At 44.0% G+C, this 18,803-nt stretch overlaps 1 protein-coding gene across 1 annotated transcript in view; it reads right to left on the bottom strand.

Moving 5' to 3' along the window:
- cacna1ab (calcium channel, voltage-dependent, P/Q type, alpha 1A subunit, b) overlaps window positions 1–18,803 on the bottom strand; it is a gene marked incomplete at both ends in the record, with an annotated part of 241,854 nt that overhangs the window by 69,970 nt on the left and 153,081 nt on the right. The window contains 6 exons of the mRNA XM_080760544.1: window positions 1,929–2,088; window positions 7,441–7,547; window positions 8,379–8,446; window positions 11,988–12,108; window positions 12,430–12,502; window positions 15,433–15,564. Coding sequence (XP_080616670.1) covers window positions 1,929–2,088; window positions 7,441–7,547; window positions 8,379–8,446; window positions 11,988–12,108; window positions 12,430–12,502; window positions 15,433–15,564 — 661 coding nt within the window. The remainder of the gene's footprint in view (window positions 1–1,928; window positions 2,089–7,440; window positions 7,548–8,378; window positions 8,447–11,987; window positions 12,109–12,429; window positions 12,503–15,432; window positions 15,565–18,803) is intronic.

Genomic DNA, 18,803 nt, shown 5'->3' with positions numbered 1-18,803 from the left:
TGGCCGCGGGTTCGACTCCCGATCCCGACGGGCCTTTAACTCACTGCATGTCTTCCCCCCCCCCCCCCCCCCCCCCCAACCATCTCTCTCCCCATTTCCCCATGTCAGCCTATACTGTCTGTCCCTCCATAAAAAAATAAATATAAAATAAAGGCGAAAGCCAACAAATAAAAATAAAATAAAGTAGCAGAACGACAAGTTTTGATCTTGTGGATCTGCGACTTTCGATGCTTTAGGGCGCCGCTGTATAGTTGTAGTATATGATCGAGTTTATAGGGTGTTCATTTATGAAACAACACAAAGAGTTAAACTACTGAATATAGAGTTTGGAAGTCTCTCTGCCCGACTGCAACGATATCCAGTCGACTCCTGATATAAAAGTGCATCTGTTTTGAAGTGTGCTCCTGCCATGCTACAGTATGCCCTTCACCCCCCCATGGTCCAGTTCTGAGTCCACGTACTCTCCCTCTTTGGGAACAAGCTCTGGATTTTTCTCTCTATGCATGCCCCACTTTAAATAATGCATAACTCCCAAGCACGCATCAGCTCCATATAGCAGCCACACAAGTGCGGACTTAAAGGGATTTTTCACTTTCACAAACACCCAGTTTCAGGACGCATAAGGGTTTAATTACGCAGCCAACTCTCCCTTCAACCCTGAAATCCCTACATCCCCTAGCAAGATTTAAGAATGACCTTGTCCTTATAACCCATTCTGACCTGAGATCAGATTCATACGAGGTTTCCACTGGACACTACACTGGTCTGATTAACCCATTCTGACCTGAGATCAGATTCTAAAAATGTCAGTCGTTCTTCGATTTTTCAAAAATAGCCAGACCTACAAGCGAGTGGCGCGCTATGAGCTTGTAGATCTGCTATTTTTCAATAGCTAAAGCATAACATGATGCCAACACCAAAATGGGTTCCCGTTCCCCAGGTTCTATGTTCCCCACCATGCAAAAAAGGTTCTTTGTTCCCCACTTGGAATAAACCTAGACCTAAACCAGAAACCTAACCTAGTAATTTTAGTAAGACAAAGTATTTTAGTAACTTAGTCTTAGTGTTACTCATAGTAGCACATTCTGATTTAAGTTCAGTCTTTGAACAATATAGGCCTGCCTATAGGCTACTTAAACTATCTAGTCTTAGCCAACTAAAAAATACACTGGCATAAAATAAAACAAAACATAATTGCTCAGACTCTTCAACAATGATGGCAAAAACTAAATTATTTGTTCTGTACAATTGTATAGGTAAGTGGGGAACATTGAACCTGGGGAACATAGAACCTGGGGAACATTGAACCTGGGGAACATAGAACCTGGGGAACATTGAACCTTGGGTATAATGTTTGGATGAGGACATGCTGTGTGTAAATAATGTAGATATCTTGTTGTCTCTTTTTCACATCATAATTTCCCTATATCAGGACTGGAGCATAGGCTGGATACCGTCTCTGTCGAGTGGAAACCTCACATGTCCAAAACTGTTGCTTTTCACCATTCAAAGTCAAAAGTAGCAAAAGTAGCAGATCTACGAGCTCAAGATGAACTTTCAGATGTTCTACCGTTGACGCTTTTGTGTGACACTGTGTAGTATTTTAATTGACAACAAAAAAGAGCTAGGTTTCTGGCCGACAGCAACGCTACATACTGTAGACTGTCAATATATCTATATCTTGTTTTGAACTATTTTAAAATGTTTTTCAAGATAAGTAAAAAAAGAATGGCAAAGAAGTTTAGGGATAAAAGTCAACGCGGCGGGCCTTAACCGTTATCCCTAAACTTCTTTGGTATAGGGCCAAAGAAGAAGAGATAGGGCACATAATTAGTGTATAGTCGTACTGTAATAATGACCAGTCGCCCTCCCCCTCCCACCTTCTGTACTGTACCACCTACTGTACCTATCTGTACTGTAATGCTCACCTCGTCGCCCTCCCCTCCCACCTTCCAGTCCTCCTGCTCCAGCTCGTTGTAGAGCTGCTCGCGGCTGGTCATCAGGTTCTGCCGGCGGATCTCGCTGGTCCGCTGCTCCCACACCGACTTGCCGCCCGCCTTGTTGACGTGGTTCTTCTGCTGCTCCTTACTGCAGGGAGGAGGAGAGAGAGGGAGGAGAGAGAGAGAGAGACTGCGTTAATGCCGTGGTTTTCAACGGGGTGCAGTGCTACTAAGTTCCGACCAGTCATTGGTTCCGACAACGACAACCTACCTCAAACCCTATAACCTAACCATAACCGCAAGCACGGAGCAGCGCATGTTCGCCAAACTTATTTTTTTTTTAAATATTTTTTATCCCACGATTTTGTAACCCATTTTTCACCCCTGTGTCAATCATCTAATGTGATCCTGGGCTCTACACACCCTCCGCCAACCTATAGTCCCCATATATGGGGGACATGGGGAGAGCAACGGACTTGAACTCATGCTTCCTTCATGCCTGAGTGTCCAAGTTGCTCCTTTACACCTGACAGGGGGGAGTTTCCCTGGTTGGACGTCGTAGCGCGTGGAAGGAACACGTTATTCCAACCAGTTCCTTTCCCCTCCATCAGGCGCCCCGGCTGGCCAGGGGGAGGCAGTTTAGTGACCAGGATTACTGCATGTTTTTTAGGGGACACGGGGAGAACATGCAAACTCCACACAGAAAGGCCCTTTCGCCAACCTTAACGCATGTTCGCCAACCTTAATCCAGTCGTTTTTTCCGCACGTCGGATCAATGACTGGTCGGAAAAGCGTACAGACCCCGTTTTGAACCAGTGGTCCCCTTGAGGGGGTTCCTTGGTGGTCCCCCAGATAAAATGATGGAGAGTTGGTAAATAGATAATTACAGTGACACAGCGTAAAAATGAAACCAAATGAACCCTTATACGTTTCCATTTGGTTCATTTTTACATTCTCAAGAGTTAAATTATTGTTGAACATCTGGCATTACTTTAATTTACAAGAAGTCAACACAATTGGAGAATGTATAGAAGAATGGTTGTTTGTTATGGTACCACATCAATGCAGCAAGGAATTGTGGACAGAATCTTATCCGACAACAATACATTATTCTAAGTTTTTGGCTAAATCTCAGCAAATGGTGGTCCAAAAGCTGAATAAAGAACGGGCCTCCCAGCCTTGGCATGAAAAGTGTCGAAAACCACTGCATTAATGCATATAGAGAAAGTATACACAGTGGTGGTAATTGAGCACAATTGAGGTATATATATATCCATGTTTCAATGCTTTAAACTGCTACTCCACTACTGTACCTCCCAAGGACCATGGTGGTTCATTTCTACACTGCCACCATAGAGTCCATCGTCAGCAGAGAGGGTGAATGGCTGCCCTTTGCCCCCCCCCCCTTGAGGCCCTGTTTAGGAGTATATAGGGCTTCGAGGAGGGCAAGGAAGATCATGGCTGACCCCGCACACACACCCAGCTAGGCCACAGTCTTTTTGACCCTAAAGACTATATGAAGGCCCGACGTTTCAAACAGCTTTTCCCCCCCACGTCTATCTGGCTCCTCAACGCTGCTGGTGGTGTTGTGTCCCCCCCTGACCCCCTTCCGTCCTCCCTCCTCCACCCCCACTCACTCAGAGTGGAATGGACCGAGTCTGACTTGTGCTCTGAGCTGACCTGAATACTTAAACTCTCTGCACTTTATATTTATTCACAATTCATTGCACTGTGTTGTGTTTTTTGCACCGTCTTGTGTCCTGTTTTGCACTTTGTCCAAATGTTGTAAACGGCACTCTGCGTGCCCACCAAACCAAATTCCTATACATGTCATGGCAATAATATAAAAGATTGTACTTTATTTACTCCACTACAGTTATTTAGACCTGGTGAAATGAAGAATACGTTTTTTCACACTTTTAGAGCATGTCCGTGCATGGTCACCATACCCTATAGCAATAGAGGCAAAAAGAAAATATTATTTATGTCTTTTATATTAAAAGTCCAATGAAGCCAATCTTAATAACTTCCTGTAAATGTACTGCGTGACTGATGACATAGACCTTAACTCTTATGAATATAAATTCATCTTGATTTCATTCACCTGATGATTCCCATACAGTTAGTAGCTGGACATTCCTTCAATCAAACACACCTGATTTGAATTACAGAGCTACTCCGTGGATTGTCATTCAAGATGACATCCATGCAGGCGGTTTAGTGCTCATTTTAAACTTAATCAGCACACTCAAATATGTATCTGAAAACATTATAGGTTAGTAACAAACATGCTTCACTGGCCGTATCTCTCTCTGTGCGTCCAGACTAGTGAACAGACGAGCCCCTGCTAAACACAGCTGCAGTGAATGAGACTCCAGTGTCCCATAGCCTGAAGGGATGGGACCTTCTGATTAGTTGAAACCAGGTTGAGACTGAAACTTCAAAATAAAACGACAGAAAAAGCCATTTCACCCGGTCTCTCTAAGCGCTAGCATTTTATACTTTCATCTGTTCGAAAATAGCAGGGCTCGCAAATCTGCTAAAGATTACAGGCATTATACTTCTGACATTTTGTTTTAAAATACAAAATGACAATCTTTTTTCTTCAGGATTGACTCCATGCAGATCGGACTATATCATTTGATGCCAACATTGCAAGTGGACATTCTGAACACAGGACTTTTTAGTTCACTTGTAACATCGAGTAACAGAATTTCTAAACGTGGTATTGATACTTTTATCCACCACTGGAAATACAGTATGGTATAGGATACAAAATGGACTGACATGCCGTCGGAGATTTGGTTTGGTTGGTATATGGTTTTGCTACACTCAATTCATAATTAATGTTCCAATTTTGGAGCTCTGGCTCATGGACTAAAAAACCCAAAAAGAACTGAACCGGTTCCCACATGGGAACCAACAGGTGGAAAAGGGGCCTGACAGCGTCTTGTCTCACAGAACAGCATGGGGTCACGAGGGTCAACCATTGTGTTTAGCGCATGCACGCAGATACGCACGCACGCAGCAGCACGCAGCCACGGCCAGTACATTTTGATGCCAATACTTTTGTACTTCTTTTGAATTCCAGCCTTTTACTTGTTGTGACAGAGTAGTTCTATACAGTATATTGCATTTTGGGCAGGAACCCCTTTTGGTGTTTAGCTATTGAAAAATAGCAGATCTACAAGCTCATAGCGCTGCACCGAGTGCCACGCTATGAGCTTGTAGGTCTGCTATTTTTGAAAAATCAAAGAACGAACTGACATATAGAAACATAGCTTTTTCAGAAAACTGTCTGGATTTAGAAGACATTTTTAGAATCTGATCTCAGGGCCAAAATTAACTAACCTGACGCTGCCAGATCCAAAAAGCTTGCTACACAAATTTGTTTCACAGCTTATTTGGATCTGGGATCGCGGAAGCAAATTCGATGACGGGGCTGTTCCTTTTTTTCAAGATACATGGTAGATGATTGGATGGGAGCGTCTGTCTATCACCGTGTGGGCGTGCAAACACAACCAATCATATCGACGTGTCTATATACCGTCACATCCGCATCCCGCCTTTAGCTCACGCTGATTGGTTCGGTGCGAAGCAGATCTGACTCAGGGCTCAACTCTGTCAGAGATCCCAGATGAGTGTTGTGTTGGGGAATATGTTTCCGCAATACCGCCCTCATCTGGCAGCGTCAGGTTAAAAATTAACCACTTTAACCCCATAAGCCTATTTCATCATAGCCGATCTACAAACTCACGGTAAGCTTCCGTTGCACAGGCTGTTTAGGCGGAAACCTTTGGAGATTTGTGTGAGTCTGTCAACCGTCTGGCTCGCAAGACTATAGTCTCCTAGCAACACGAGAGGATTCATATGAGACCGTCTATGGGAGCAACGCACATTAAGGTCCATTGTCTACGTTTCTGCTGCCACTAGCACATTTTACAGCCCCCTACGCACGCACGCACGCACGCGCACACGCACACACACACTTCCTTCTGCCATCTACTACTTCACAAAGAACACAATCTGTTGTTTTCTTTCCTATTCTTCCATGTACTCCCTGAAACAATTGGCTAGTCGTGGTGTCTTACAGGATGAGAATAAGTGTGTGCATGTCAGTTTGTGTGTGTGTGTGTGTGTATGTCAGTTTGTGTGTGTGCGTGTGTGCGTGTGCGTGTGTGTGTGTATCGTTACGGTATCGTTACGTCATGTTGTAGTCATCATGGCCGATCGAACTCTCCAAGCCAGAACATCCTTTCCCTCAAACTGGAAGAATATTAACACCTTCCCAATAAAAGCCTCTATAATTCCCTCCCCCGAACACGAGCCAAATGTGTTCGCATATAGAGGCCCAACAAAGCCGGATGTGCCATGGTGGAACCTCGTGGTGGTGGTGGTGGTGGTGGGCAGGGATAGGACTTTGAAGAAGGAAGGCAGTTGGCACACTGATCTTGACGCTCCCAGAAGCACTTTATTTTTTTAAGGTTATACAACTAGGGTCGTCCCGATCGGATCGGGAGATCAGAAATCGGCTCCCGATCGCATGGTTTTCAAAAGATCGGAATCGGGGGGGGGGATATCAGATTTTGTATTGATAATGTAAAAATCTCAAAGAAAGATGTATTTAAGCAATGAGATTGTGTAAAAACTGTTGTGTTTATGCCAGTTGTTTTCCTCCTGACCTCCCAGTCAGAGATCATCAAACAAAAGACTATAGTCACACTCAAGAGAGGCATGAAAGACACCTATGATGAAAACAAAAGGAAATGCAACCCCCCGCTGGCCGCTATGCATGGTGGCTGTAGTACTCTCTCTGAATGAGAGAGATACTCTTTAAGAGTTTTAACTGGACTTCAGTTCTATGAGCTGTAGAACTTACAACGTTTCGACCCGTGCGGGTCTTTGTCAGTTATGGATCTTTATACCACTGTGTGTGTGTCTCCTCTTGACTGATACTGACAATAAGACTGTCCAAACTGTGTTTCTGTGTGGAGTTTTCATGTTCTCCCCTGTGTACCCTATAGGGTAGGTATACCCTCACAAAAAAACATGCCGTAATCCTGGTCTCTAAAACTGCCTCCCCCTGGCCAGCCGGTGGCGCCTGATGGAGGGGAAAGGAACTGGTTGGAATAACGTGTTCCTTTCCACACGCTACGAGCAACTTGGACACTAATGCGTGAAGGAAGCATGAGTTCAAGTCCGTTGCTCTCCCCAGGTTGGCGGAGGGTGTGTATAGAGCCCAGGATCACATTAGATAATTGACACAGGGGTGAAAAATGGGTTACAAAATCGTGGGATAAAATAATTATATTTAAAAAAAAAAAGACTTCATCACGTAGCTGCCTTATTCTCATTCTGGCTCTTCTTTTTGGTACTAGTCTATACTACTGTGTGTGTGTGTGTGTGTGTGTGTGTGTGTGTGTGTGTGTGTGTGTGTGTGCATGTGTGTGTGCGTGCGTGCGTGCGTGCGTGCGTGCGTGTCTCTCAATTGTATACTCACGCTGCAATGGAAAGGTTAGCAGCGGACAGTGGGCTAACCTCCGCCACCTCTTTGGCCTTCTGCATTGCTGTCTTCTGATTGGCTGCCTCCTCTTGTTCCTCCTCGTCCTTTTTTGGGGGTGTGTGTGGGGGGGTGGGGGGTAGTGGGGGAGGACACACACACACACAAACACAATGAAGAGAGAAGATGATTATTGGAGCCATGCCAGGAGACATGACAAAGGCACTGGACAACGCTATCCAAGGTCTACAGTATATCTAGGACAGCATGATAGCAGCTATAGCTGTCGTTTTAACCAAGTGAGTGCGAGTTCTTTAGCACAAGCGTAGAGTTATTAACTCATAGTCATAACCTGCCACTAAAACCACCCGGGCGCTATTGTTCTATTTCGCTTGGAGAACATGACCCCTCCCCCCCCCCCCCAAAAAAAGAAAAGAAACAGCTATAGCGAGGATCGGCTATATAGCAAAAAACGTCATCATCGTCTATTTAAGAGTCTTTTGAAGCATTCATATATTTTGGCCTGGGCCGGGGCGAGCGGTCGAGCCAGCCGAGCACACAACGACGTGTCGCGGTGCTATACGCATTGTGAGAGCCTGTGCTTTTTTGCGCAACACACTGGCATGGCCAGACTAATATGAATGCGTTACTGCGCAGATATTAGTCTGGAATTTATAAAAACGGACTCCAATGTCTCCGCAAAATAAGTCTCACTTTGAATAGTCACCCACAATTCCGGGGTGAGCGAAATGTAATTCAAAACTGAGAAGTGCCAGGCCTATATATATCCCCCAAGGAATTTATTTTCCTGTGGCAGATTTTTGTGTCTGGTTTCCAGGCCCTTAATAACACTGTTATGTTTTTATTAAACATGGACGTACACACACACGGTTTTATATGCCCCTCGACAGCGACGTCATAGTGTGTAACATGTTTACCTTAGTGAGTTCCTGAGCGTTGGCCAGATTGTCCACAGCGATGGCCAAGAATACATTGAGCAAAGTGTCTGTGGGTCACACGTGTTAAGTACTGCAACAGGACAGGGAGAATAGAAAGAAAGGCAGGTGGTCCGAGAGAGCAAACTGAGAGAGAGAGAGAGAGAGAGAGAGAGAGAGAGAGAGAGAGAGAGAGAGAGAGAGAGAGAGAGAGAGGGAGAGAAGCACCTGACCTAGTTATGTCGACCATGCAGACCTTGGTTTCTTGCTTTTGATGCAGGCTCATTTTTTTTTATTAAGCAACTACTCGACTAAGTTTCCTAGTCGACTAGTTGACTAGTAAAGTTTACTAGTCGACTAGAGTAAATCCACTAGTCGACCTTGTTGGTACTATAGTTGACTAGTTGATAATATTATTTTTTTTAATTTTTTTTAAAAATCCCGATTTTGTAGGCCTCGAGATCAGGTAAATTATTGTTGTAGTCACTGGATATTAGGGATTTCCCGATCCGATATTTCTATTTCATAGAACGCGTTTATACCATATCACTTGATATCACACAATATAGTACGATATCCCAAATCAGACAATATCCAGTCAAATATCATGATATGGATATAATATCGATACTATAGGGATGTCCCGATCACGTTTTTCGGCTCCCGATCCGATTTCCGATCGTTTGTAAATGACGTGATCGGCCCACGGTTTCCGATCACCCGATCCGATCGGGGACAACCCCAATTTCTTTTCACCCAGTGCCTATTGTCTATATTGTAATCCGGCGTTGCTATACACTCCCTCTGCCAACCTGGGGAGAGCAAAAGAGTACATGAGGAGTCCAAGCTGCTTGTATTCACAGGGGGGAGGTTCCCCGGTTGGACGTAGCGTGTTATTCCGACCAGTTCCTTTCCCCTCCATCAGGCGCCACCGGCTGGCCAGGGGGAGGTAGTTTTAGAGACCAGGATTACTGCATGTTTTTTGTGAGGGTATACCTACCCTATAGGGGACACGGGGAGAACATGCAAACTCCACACAGAAAGACCCTTTCGAGACAGATGGAACCTCCAACACAGGGACAATGGGGAGGATTTGATTCAGGAGATACGTCTCATGGGGAAACTGACACGCCGTCTGAGGCTACAGGGAGAAGAAAATGGAGGACAAATGGTCCAAATGGACAACATTTAAGACTGAACAGAATATGGATATGGGGGGGAATGAGAAACAACAGCAAATGCCTGGAAATGTGTAATGTAACATGCAAGGTTTGAAACGCAATGTCGATTTTATTTGATTTCTTTTGTTTTTTGTTTTGTTTTCGTTTTGTCATGTCTTGTTTGTACTGTATGTTTCTGTCTTTTGTCAGTGTTCAAAAATTCATAAAATTTGAAGTGATAAAAAAAAAGAAAGACCCTTTCGCCAACCCCACCTAGGGTAGTATGTTCGCTGATGACGTGTATTACCTGGTATCCTATATATAGTTCATATATATACATACTGTATATGTATGTACATATTATTATTTTGATAGTATGAATGAATGAATGAATAGTTTATTTCGGTACTTACATTTTTAAAGGCAGTTGTGTTATAAAGTCAAGATCCCCTTTGCGTGCACCTTTTTTATGATATTGTTTAATATTTTCCACGTGGCTTGTATATTGCCTTTAAGTTGTTCAAGTTGCTTGTGGTGATAATCCTTTTTACTCAATCTTATAATATTTATTAATTTATTTTTGTATCTGGCTTCAGTTTCCGCGGTTCTGTATTTTAGAAATGTCTTGTAGAGAATGTTTTTCTTTTTGCATGCGTTTTCAATCCCTTTGGTTATCCACGGATTCTCCTCTGGTAGGTTTAGTGATTACAGGGAATAGACTATTACTGTACATGGAGTCAATGAATGCTGTTATCTTGCTTTTTTTAATGTGGATTAAATAAATCCACATTAAAATCTCCACATATTATGTGCACTTTGTTGTTGTTTAGATTGGAGAACATGAGGTCTAGATTGCTGATGAATGTATCTAAGCAGGATCCGGGATTTCTGACTTTTTTAGATTTTTCTAGCGTAAGTTCAATTGTGAGGCATTCCATTATATTCTCAAAACGTATTAGTTGTGCTTTTAACTCGGGTACATTTTAGGTCTGTGCTCACAGACCTAAAATGTTTGAAGTGTAAAGTTCATATACGTCTATCTCTACCTTGAGCTCTAACGTATCACTCAGCCAGGTTTCGGAAAGGGCGATAATGCTGAATTTACTTAGCTAAATAATCCTTTGTTTCGCCAAAATTCTTCTCGAGGCTCCTACAGTTAAAGTGTATAATTGAGACTTAAAAGTTGAAGGTATACACCTTCAACTTTTAAGTTTTTATATTGATCCTCAGTATAATACTCACAATTATGTGTTATGTTGCTATAATAATTATTTTCTGGATCAATTTCGTATAGTTTATGCTCTGTATGATTAAAGTTTATACTTACCCAACTCCCTCTCCCCCAACACTGTCAACAACAACAGAGTCAACAGAATCATCTTCATCAATGTCCTAAAATGGTAAGTCCTCGAGTACCACTTAATAATAATATGTACATGTGCATGTGCATATTATTATTATTTTGATAGTACTGTTTACCCTGAGTGTAGGTCCTTTGTGTACCTGCGGTCCTAGTTTACCGAGGCACTGACTATACCATGGGCTCCATTTTCGTCACCGCTAAACCTTATCCCTAAACTTCTTTGCCTTTTTTTTGAATAGTTCAAGCCCCCAACGTGTCAATGTAGAGGCTAGCTGAACTATTCAAAAATGTTGTATAATATAGATAGGTGTCAAAGTAGGAACGTACGTTGGATTAACGTGGCCCCACATGCCCGTACAGTTCCATATATACAGATGATTTTCAACGTTTAAAAAATTTGACTTTAGAGATGATGTCCCCAATTATCTTGGGGGTGGGGGGACGCGGCCTGAAAAGTTTGTATATAACAATCGGGACAGAAAAGACTGATGAGTGGAGAGAGCTGCGGCTTTTCTCGGGCCATGGAGACCAAAGGGTACAGCTCTCATGGAATGCAAGAACGCTCGCCACAAAACACGCTCGCCCCGGGTCTAATCCGGCGACCTTGGAGCGGTGGCCACCAGGTGTTTTTAAACGTAACCTCGGTAAAACTATACCTAAACCTATAACCTTATTCCTAAACGTAACCTCGGTAAAACTATACCTAAACCTATAACCTTATTCCTAAACGTAACCTCGGTAAAACTATACCTAAACCTATAACCTTATTCCTAAACGTAACCTCGGTAAAACTATACCTAAACATATAACCTTATTCCTAAACGTAACCTCAGTAAAACTATACCTAACCCTATAACTTTATTCCTAAACCTAACCTCAGTAAAACTATACCTAGAGGACGAAAATGGAGCCCTTATATGTCTTTCTGCATGTGATGCATGTGTTTACCTTGCTTATTGTAAGTCGCTCATGAGTGTCTGAATTGTAGGCTAACTGTACAGTGTATAATATACACTATACAGTTAGCCTACTTTGCAACTACGATATTATCGTAATTTGCAAATTTGTAAAGAGAGGGGTTGAGGATACAGTTGCCGAAGAGCGTAAGGACAATGAAGAAGATGGAGAAAAGCATTCCTTTGTCTGTTACTCCGCCCTGTGACTCAATGCCGTCATACATCACCTCGTTCCAGTCTTCTCCCGTCAGTATCTATAGGGAGAGAGAGAGACGCACACACACACACACACGCACACGCACGCACACACGTGCGCACACGCACATGCACACACATGCATACACTCCTTATGAGTCACACTTTTATTATATTATTATTATTGCTAAAACGAACAAAATCTGCTCCATAGACCTCATGCAGGCCGCGGCGGCAGGCCGGCCGGCCACTGCCGGCCATTATGTATTTGGCAACGTTTAGTTTCGCGGACACACACATAAAAAAAGGCACAACAGACCAAAAAAAAATACACTTTCACCGAATAATAAAAAAAAAACTGGCGTCGCTCGATCGTATACCTGGAATACCGTCATGATGGCTGCGGCAAAGGTGTCAAAGTTAGTGGAAGGAGTTCCCGCTGGAAAGTTGAACCTGTGAGAGGAGGGTTTAGAGAGAGACACGCACCTTTTCAACACCATTCGGTTGTCACAGGGCAGACACAGAGAGAGACTACAGAGACACCTATATATATATATGCTTCAAGAATAAAACACAATTTTTCAAAAATAGCAGACCTATACAAGCTCGTAAGAGCTTGTAGATCTGCTACTTTTCCAATAGCTAAATAATGCTTTATAGTTAAAACACCCAAAACGCGGTTCCCGTCCAGAATGTGATAAGGGGCGAGTACATTAACGTAGACACGACTGGATTTCATCCATCTCATCGACAACAACAGAATGGTGAAAGCATCTATGCCTGCAGTGGTCATAGATGGACCCGGCAAATAAGCAGCATGTATTTGGGGTCACAGATATATTTGCGCCATAAGGGACCCCCCTTATGACATTTGTCTTGTCAATGTTGTGTGACCACACGTTCCCAAGTCCCTCCTTCTTCCGCACGTCATCACAACAGGCTTTATAGGGGGTGCCGCCGGGGAGGGGGGTCTCCCTCAGCACAGCAGCACTGTGAGTGGTCGATCGCCAATCAGCCCCAAGCTGCTCCGCGTTGCCGTAAAAGGCAATACGAGATCGCTGAGATCTGGCGCTCGATCCGGCGCTTTGGAACGTCGACTCCCCCCGTCGGTGGACTCGTCAGATCCTCCTCAGACCTCAGTGATACTCCCGTGCTCCGTACTCCACAGTCCTCTCCAGTCCTCTTCCAACCCCTCCCTGGATATACGCAAAACCTCTCACCACCCCCCGAAGCGTAAACAATAAATTCCTTTTAACCTCTATTCCTTTGCCTTGCTTTCAAATAGCATATGTGTTCTGTATAATATAGGGCTGTTGTGTTATCCTTTTAGCCCACATGTCTGACATGTACCACAATTGCTGTTCTGTCTAATAAAGTATTCAATCAATTATTCAACCATATACTGGAACCCCAGCGTCCCTATTCTGCATGGGGGAGTTGCGACGCGGAGGGATTTGGTGCATAAGACAGGAAAAGAAAGCATCTCCCAGTACAGAGATACTCTACAGAGGGTGATACTGACTCTGTCCTATAAGAGAGACACTCTACAGAGGGTGATACTGACTCTGTCCTATGAGAGAGACACTCTACAGAGGGTGATACTGACTCTGTCCTATGAGAGAGACACTCTAGAGGGTGATACTGACTCTGTCCTATGAGAGAGACACTCTAGAGGGTGATACTGACTCTGTCCTATGAGAGAGACACTCTAGAGGGTGATACTGACTCTGTCCTATGAGAGAGACACTCTACAGAGGGTGATACTGACTCTGTCCTATAAGAGAGACACTCTATAGAGGAGGGTGATACTGACTCTGTCCTATGAGAGAGACACTCTATACAGGGTGATACTGACTCTGTCCTATGAGAGAGACACTCTACAGAGGGTGATACTGACTCTGTCCTATGAGAGAGACACTCTACAGAGGGTGATACTGACTCTGTCCTATGAGAGAGACACTCTACAGAGGGTGATACTGACTCTGTCCTATGAGAGAGACACTATACAGGGTGATACTGACTCTGTCCTATGAGAGAGACACTCTACAGAGGGTGATACTGACTCTGCTCTATGAGAGATACACTATAGAGGGTGATACTGACTCTGCCCTATGAGAGAGACACTCTACAGAGGGTGATACTGACTCTGTCCTATGAGAGAGACACTCTACAGAGGGTGATACTGACTCTGTCCTATGAGAGAGACACTCTAGAGGGTGATAGTGACTCTGTCCTATGAGAGAGACACTCTACAGAGGGTGATACTGACTCTGTCCTATGAGAGAGACACTCTATATAGGGTGATACTGACTCTGTCCTATGAGAGAGACACTCTATATAGGGTGATACTGACTCTGTCCTATGAGAGAGACACTCTATACAGGGTGATACTGACTCTGTCCTATGAGAGAGACACTCTATATAGGGTGATACTGACTCTGTCCTATGAGAGAGACACTCTATATAGGGTGATACTGACTCTGTCCTATGAGAGAGACACTCTATACAGGGTGATACTGACTCTGTCCTATGAGAGAGACACTCTATATAGGGTGATACTGACTCTGTCCTATGAGAGAGACACTCTATACAGGGTGATACTGACTCTGTCCTATGAGAGAGACGCTCTATAGAGGGTGATACTGACTCTGCCCTATGAGAGATACACTATAGAGGGTGATAGTGACTCTGTCCTATGAGAGAGACACTCTAGAGGGTGATACTGACTCTGTCCTATGAGAGATACACTATAGAGGGTGATAGTGACTCTGCCCTATGGGAGATACACTATAGAGGGTGATAGTGACTCTGCCCTATGGGAGATACACTCTACAGAGGGTGATACTGACTCTGCCCTATGAGAGAGACACTCTACAGAGGGTGATACTGACTCTGCCCTATGAGAGATACACTATAGAGGGTGATAGTGACTCTGCCCTATGAGAGAGACACTCTACAGAGGGTGATACTGACTCTGTCCTATGAGAGAGACACTCTAGAGGGTGATACTGACTCTGTCCTATGAGAGATACACTATAGAGGGTGATAGTGACTCTGCCCTATGGGAGATACACTATAGAGGGTGATAGTGACTCTGCCCTATGGGAGATACACTCTACAGAGGGTGATACTGACTCTGCCCTATGAGAGAGACACTCTACAGAGGGTGATACTGACTCTGCCCTATGAGAGATACACTATAGAGGGTGATAGTGACTCTGCCCTATGGGAGATACACTCTACAGAGGGTGATACTGACTCTGCCCTATGAGAGAGACACTCTACAGAGGGTGATACTGACTCTGCCCTATGAGAGATACACTATAGAGGGTGATACTGACTCTGCCCTATGGGAGATACACTCTACAGAGGGTGATACTGACTGTCCTCCAAACAGCTGCATGCCCAGCAGGGCAAAGACCACGATGAAGAGGAAGAGGAGGAACAGCAGGCTGACGATGGACTTCATGGAGTTGAGCAGGGAGACCACCAGGTTCCTCAGAGGAGCCCAGTACCTGGGGGGCGAGAGAGAGAGAGAGAGACACAGAGACAGAGAGAGAGAGAGAATAGGATCATTTAATTGGCATTTTCAAAAATCACATGAATGTCCCCCATTAACCCATTTTGGACAAATACAAATCTGAAAAACCCATGTTTCTATGTTCAGTGGTGCTCAACCTTTTTCATGTCAAGGACCCCCAGAATTATCTCTATTGGACCACGGACCCCCCCATCTAAAAATATGTAGTTCCAGGGACCCCCCTTTCACAACTTTTCAAAAATAGCAGACCTACAAGCTCGTACCGTGCCACTCGGTGGCGCGCGTTGAGCTTGTAGATCTGCTATTTCTCAATAGCTAAAGTATAACATAATGCTTAAAACACCAACAGGGGTTCCCACCCAAAATGGGTTAAGGCCAGCTGAGGCCAATTCCACAGACGCCTTCATTCTCACACATTCAATATGTTTCTTTAAAAAAGTCAAGCAAAGACTTTAGACTCCTCCTTCTCCAAACACAGACTTGACACTCAAATGTAACCCAACGTTGTTGAGTTACATCTTGTCACATACCTGACAAAATCGGGCCGGGACGATTTGTTTATTGTTTTTTGTGACGCATATAATCTAAGATTTCTGGGATATGGGAATTGAGAAAATGACGTCAGGACTTCCGTACAGTGCAGAGGAGCTGCTAAGTAGAGACAGAGGTGAGATGAAACCGCGCCGGGTGAGGAAGTGGAGGAGCCGCCGCAGCAAGATGGAAGATGACACGACAAAAGCGTATATTTACGTGGGCGCGGGGTCCCGTTGGAATTGTCGCGAGCATGCTCGCGACAATTCGCTGAGTCCTAATATTCGGTGAATATAGGACTTAACGGCACTCACGTCTGACTTTTCATGAGCTGACTTTTTCCGTTGTGGTTCCACTTTGAGACATCGTGGAACTATACAAACGACCATAAAACCAAGACAATGAAATCGAAATTTCATCAGAGGAGGAAAAGAGGGGGGGGGGGGGGGTTATGGTTACTCAACAGGGCATGAATAATGGCAATGCATCAAAAACACCAGTTGTCAACGTTCTTTAAAGAAACCCAGGGCACCAGGAAAACCTGCTGATTCTGAGGTCTGCGGGAGAGAGGGAAAGTGGTAGAGCTATTAGAGAAAGGGGGGAGAGAGAGAGAGAGAGAGAGAGAGAGAGAGAGAAAAGAATGAGTAGAAAAGTGCTGACTGGCCCTGTTTTTGAGGTCAGGTCAGGCTTGTTGTATTTTACTTCTCCGGGTTTGTTCATAACAGAACAGTGAGGGCAGGTGTGTGTGTGTACAGTACACATGTGCGTTGCATGTGTGTACGTGTCAAAGTAGGAATGTACGTTGGATTACCCCCCCCCCACACACACATACCCGTACAGTTCCATATACAGCTGATTTTCAACGTTTAAAAAAAGTGACTTTAGAGATGATGTCCCCAATTATCTCGGGGGTGGGGGGGACGCGGCCTGAAAAGTTTGGGCTCCCCGTGTAGAGAACAATCGGGACAGAAAAGACTGATGAGTGGAGAGAGCTGCGGCTTTTCTCGGGCCATGGAGACCAAAGGGTACAGCTCTCATGGAATGCAAGAACGCTCGCCACAAAACACGCTCGCCCCGGGTCTAATCCGGCGACCGTGGAGCGGTGGCCACCAGGTATTCTTAAACGTAACCTCAGTATACCTAAACCTATAACCTTATTCCTAAACGTAACCTCAGTAAAACTATACCTAAACCTATAACCTTATTCCTAAACGTAACCTCAGTAAAACTATACCTAAACCTATAACCTTATTCCTAAACCTAACCTCAGTAAAACTATACCTAAACCTATAACCTTATTCCTAAACCTAACCTCAGTAAAACTGTACCTAAACCTATAACCTTATTCCTAAACGTAACCTCAGTAAAACTATACCTAAACTTATAACCTTATTCCTAAACCTAACCTCAGTAAAACTATACCTAAACCTATAACCTTATTCCTAAACGTAACCTCAGTAAAACTATACCTAAACCTATAACCTTATTCCTAAACGTAACCTCAGTAAAACTATACCTAAACCTATAACCTTATTCCTAAACCTAACCTCAGTAAAACTGTACCTAAACCTATAACCTTATTCCTAAACCTAACCTCAGTAAAACTGTACCTAAACCTATAACCTTATTCCTAAACGTAACCTCAGTAAAACTATACCTAAACCTATAACCTTATTCCTAAACGTAACCTCAGTAAAACTATACCTAAACCTAACCTTAGTCCTAAACGTAACCTCAGTAAAACTATACCTAAACCTAACCTTAGTCCTAAACGTAACCTCAGTAAAACTATACCTAAACCTAACCTTAGTCCTAAACGTAACCTCAGTAAAACTATACCTAAACCTATAACCTTATTCCTAACCTTAACCTCAGTAAAACAAATACGAGAATATAAACGAACCACTGGGAGCGAGCATTCTGCGGAAAGAATAGGGGGCGAGTGTGTTTTGTGGCGAGTGTTCCGTTTACCCTCTCATGCTATCGAGACACACGCAGAGAGCACTGATAGAATGGGAGGCCAGTTGTCAGACCAGGGATCATCACAGCATCGTTGAGATTGAGAACAACAAATGTCGACCAGATTTCCACTCTTCACATTATTATAGAGCAATCATGAGAGTGGAAAACTCCTCCCTCTATACGTCACCTTCGTAGACTAGACGGGAAAAAAAACATTTGACGATGCACAATAGACAGACCACCACCCGGAAGCTATACTGAGACACCATGGAGTGCCCCACTAAGCTAATGAGCATAATTAAAAACAGCTGTTCTCAAATGACCTGTGTAGAGTGATACAAGATGGACGGCTCACACACCGAGACTGGGGTCAGTCGACAGGGCTGCTCGCTGTCCCTATTCTTGTTCGTAGTAGTAGTCCCAAAGAGAACAAAGAGGACAAAGAGAACATCCACAGAACAAATACAAGAACGGAATCCAGTGGACAACTTGGACACGGCTAAACAGCTTGGACTTTGCAGCACCAAAACATTGACGCAGACGCTCTCGCAAAAAACCTAAATCCATGACGATAAATATATCACCAGTGAAGAGCAAATGACCCTAGAAGATGTATAGGCTAGAGTCCTTTGATGTGAAAGCAAGGATAGGCAAGGCAAAGAGAAGATCGAGTACTGACAGCGTTGCTACTGCTCAGTGATGAATGACAACTGGATGGCT

Source organism: Protomyctophum bolini (genome assembly GCF_963924005.1).
Source record: "Protomyctophum bolini genome assembly, chromosome: 3".
Classification (NCBI taxonomy): domain Eukaryota; kingdom Metazoa; phylum Chordata; class Actinopteri; order Myctophiformes; family Myctophidae; genus Protomyctophum; species Protomyctophum bolini.
The sequence above is the reverse complement of the archived record's forward strand: the minus strand, read 5'-3'. Positions and strand labels throughout refer to the sequence as shown.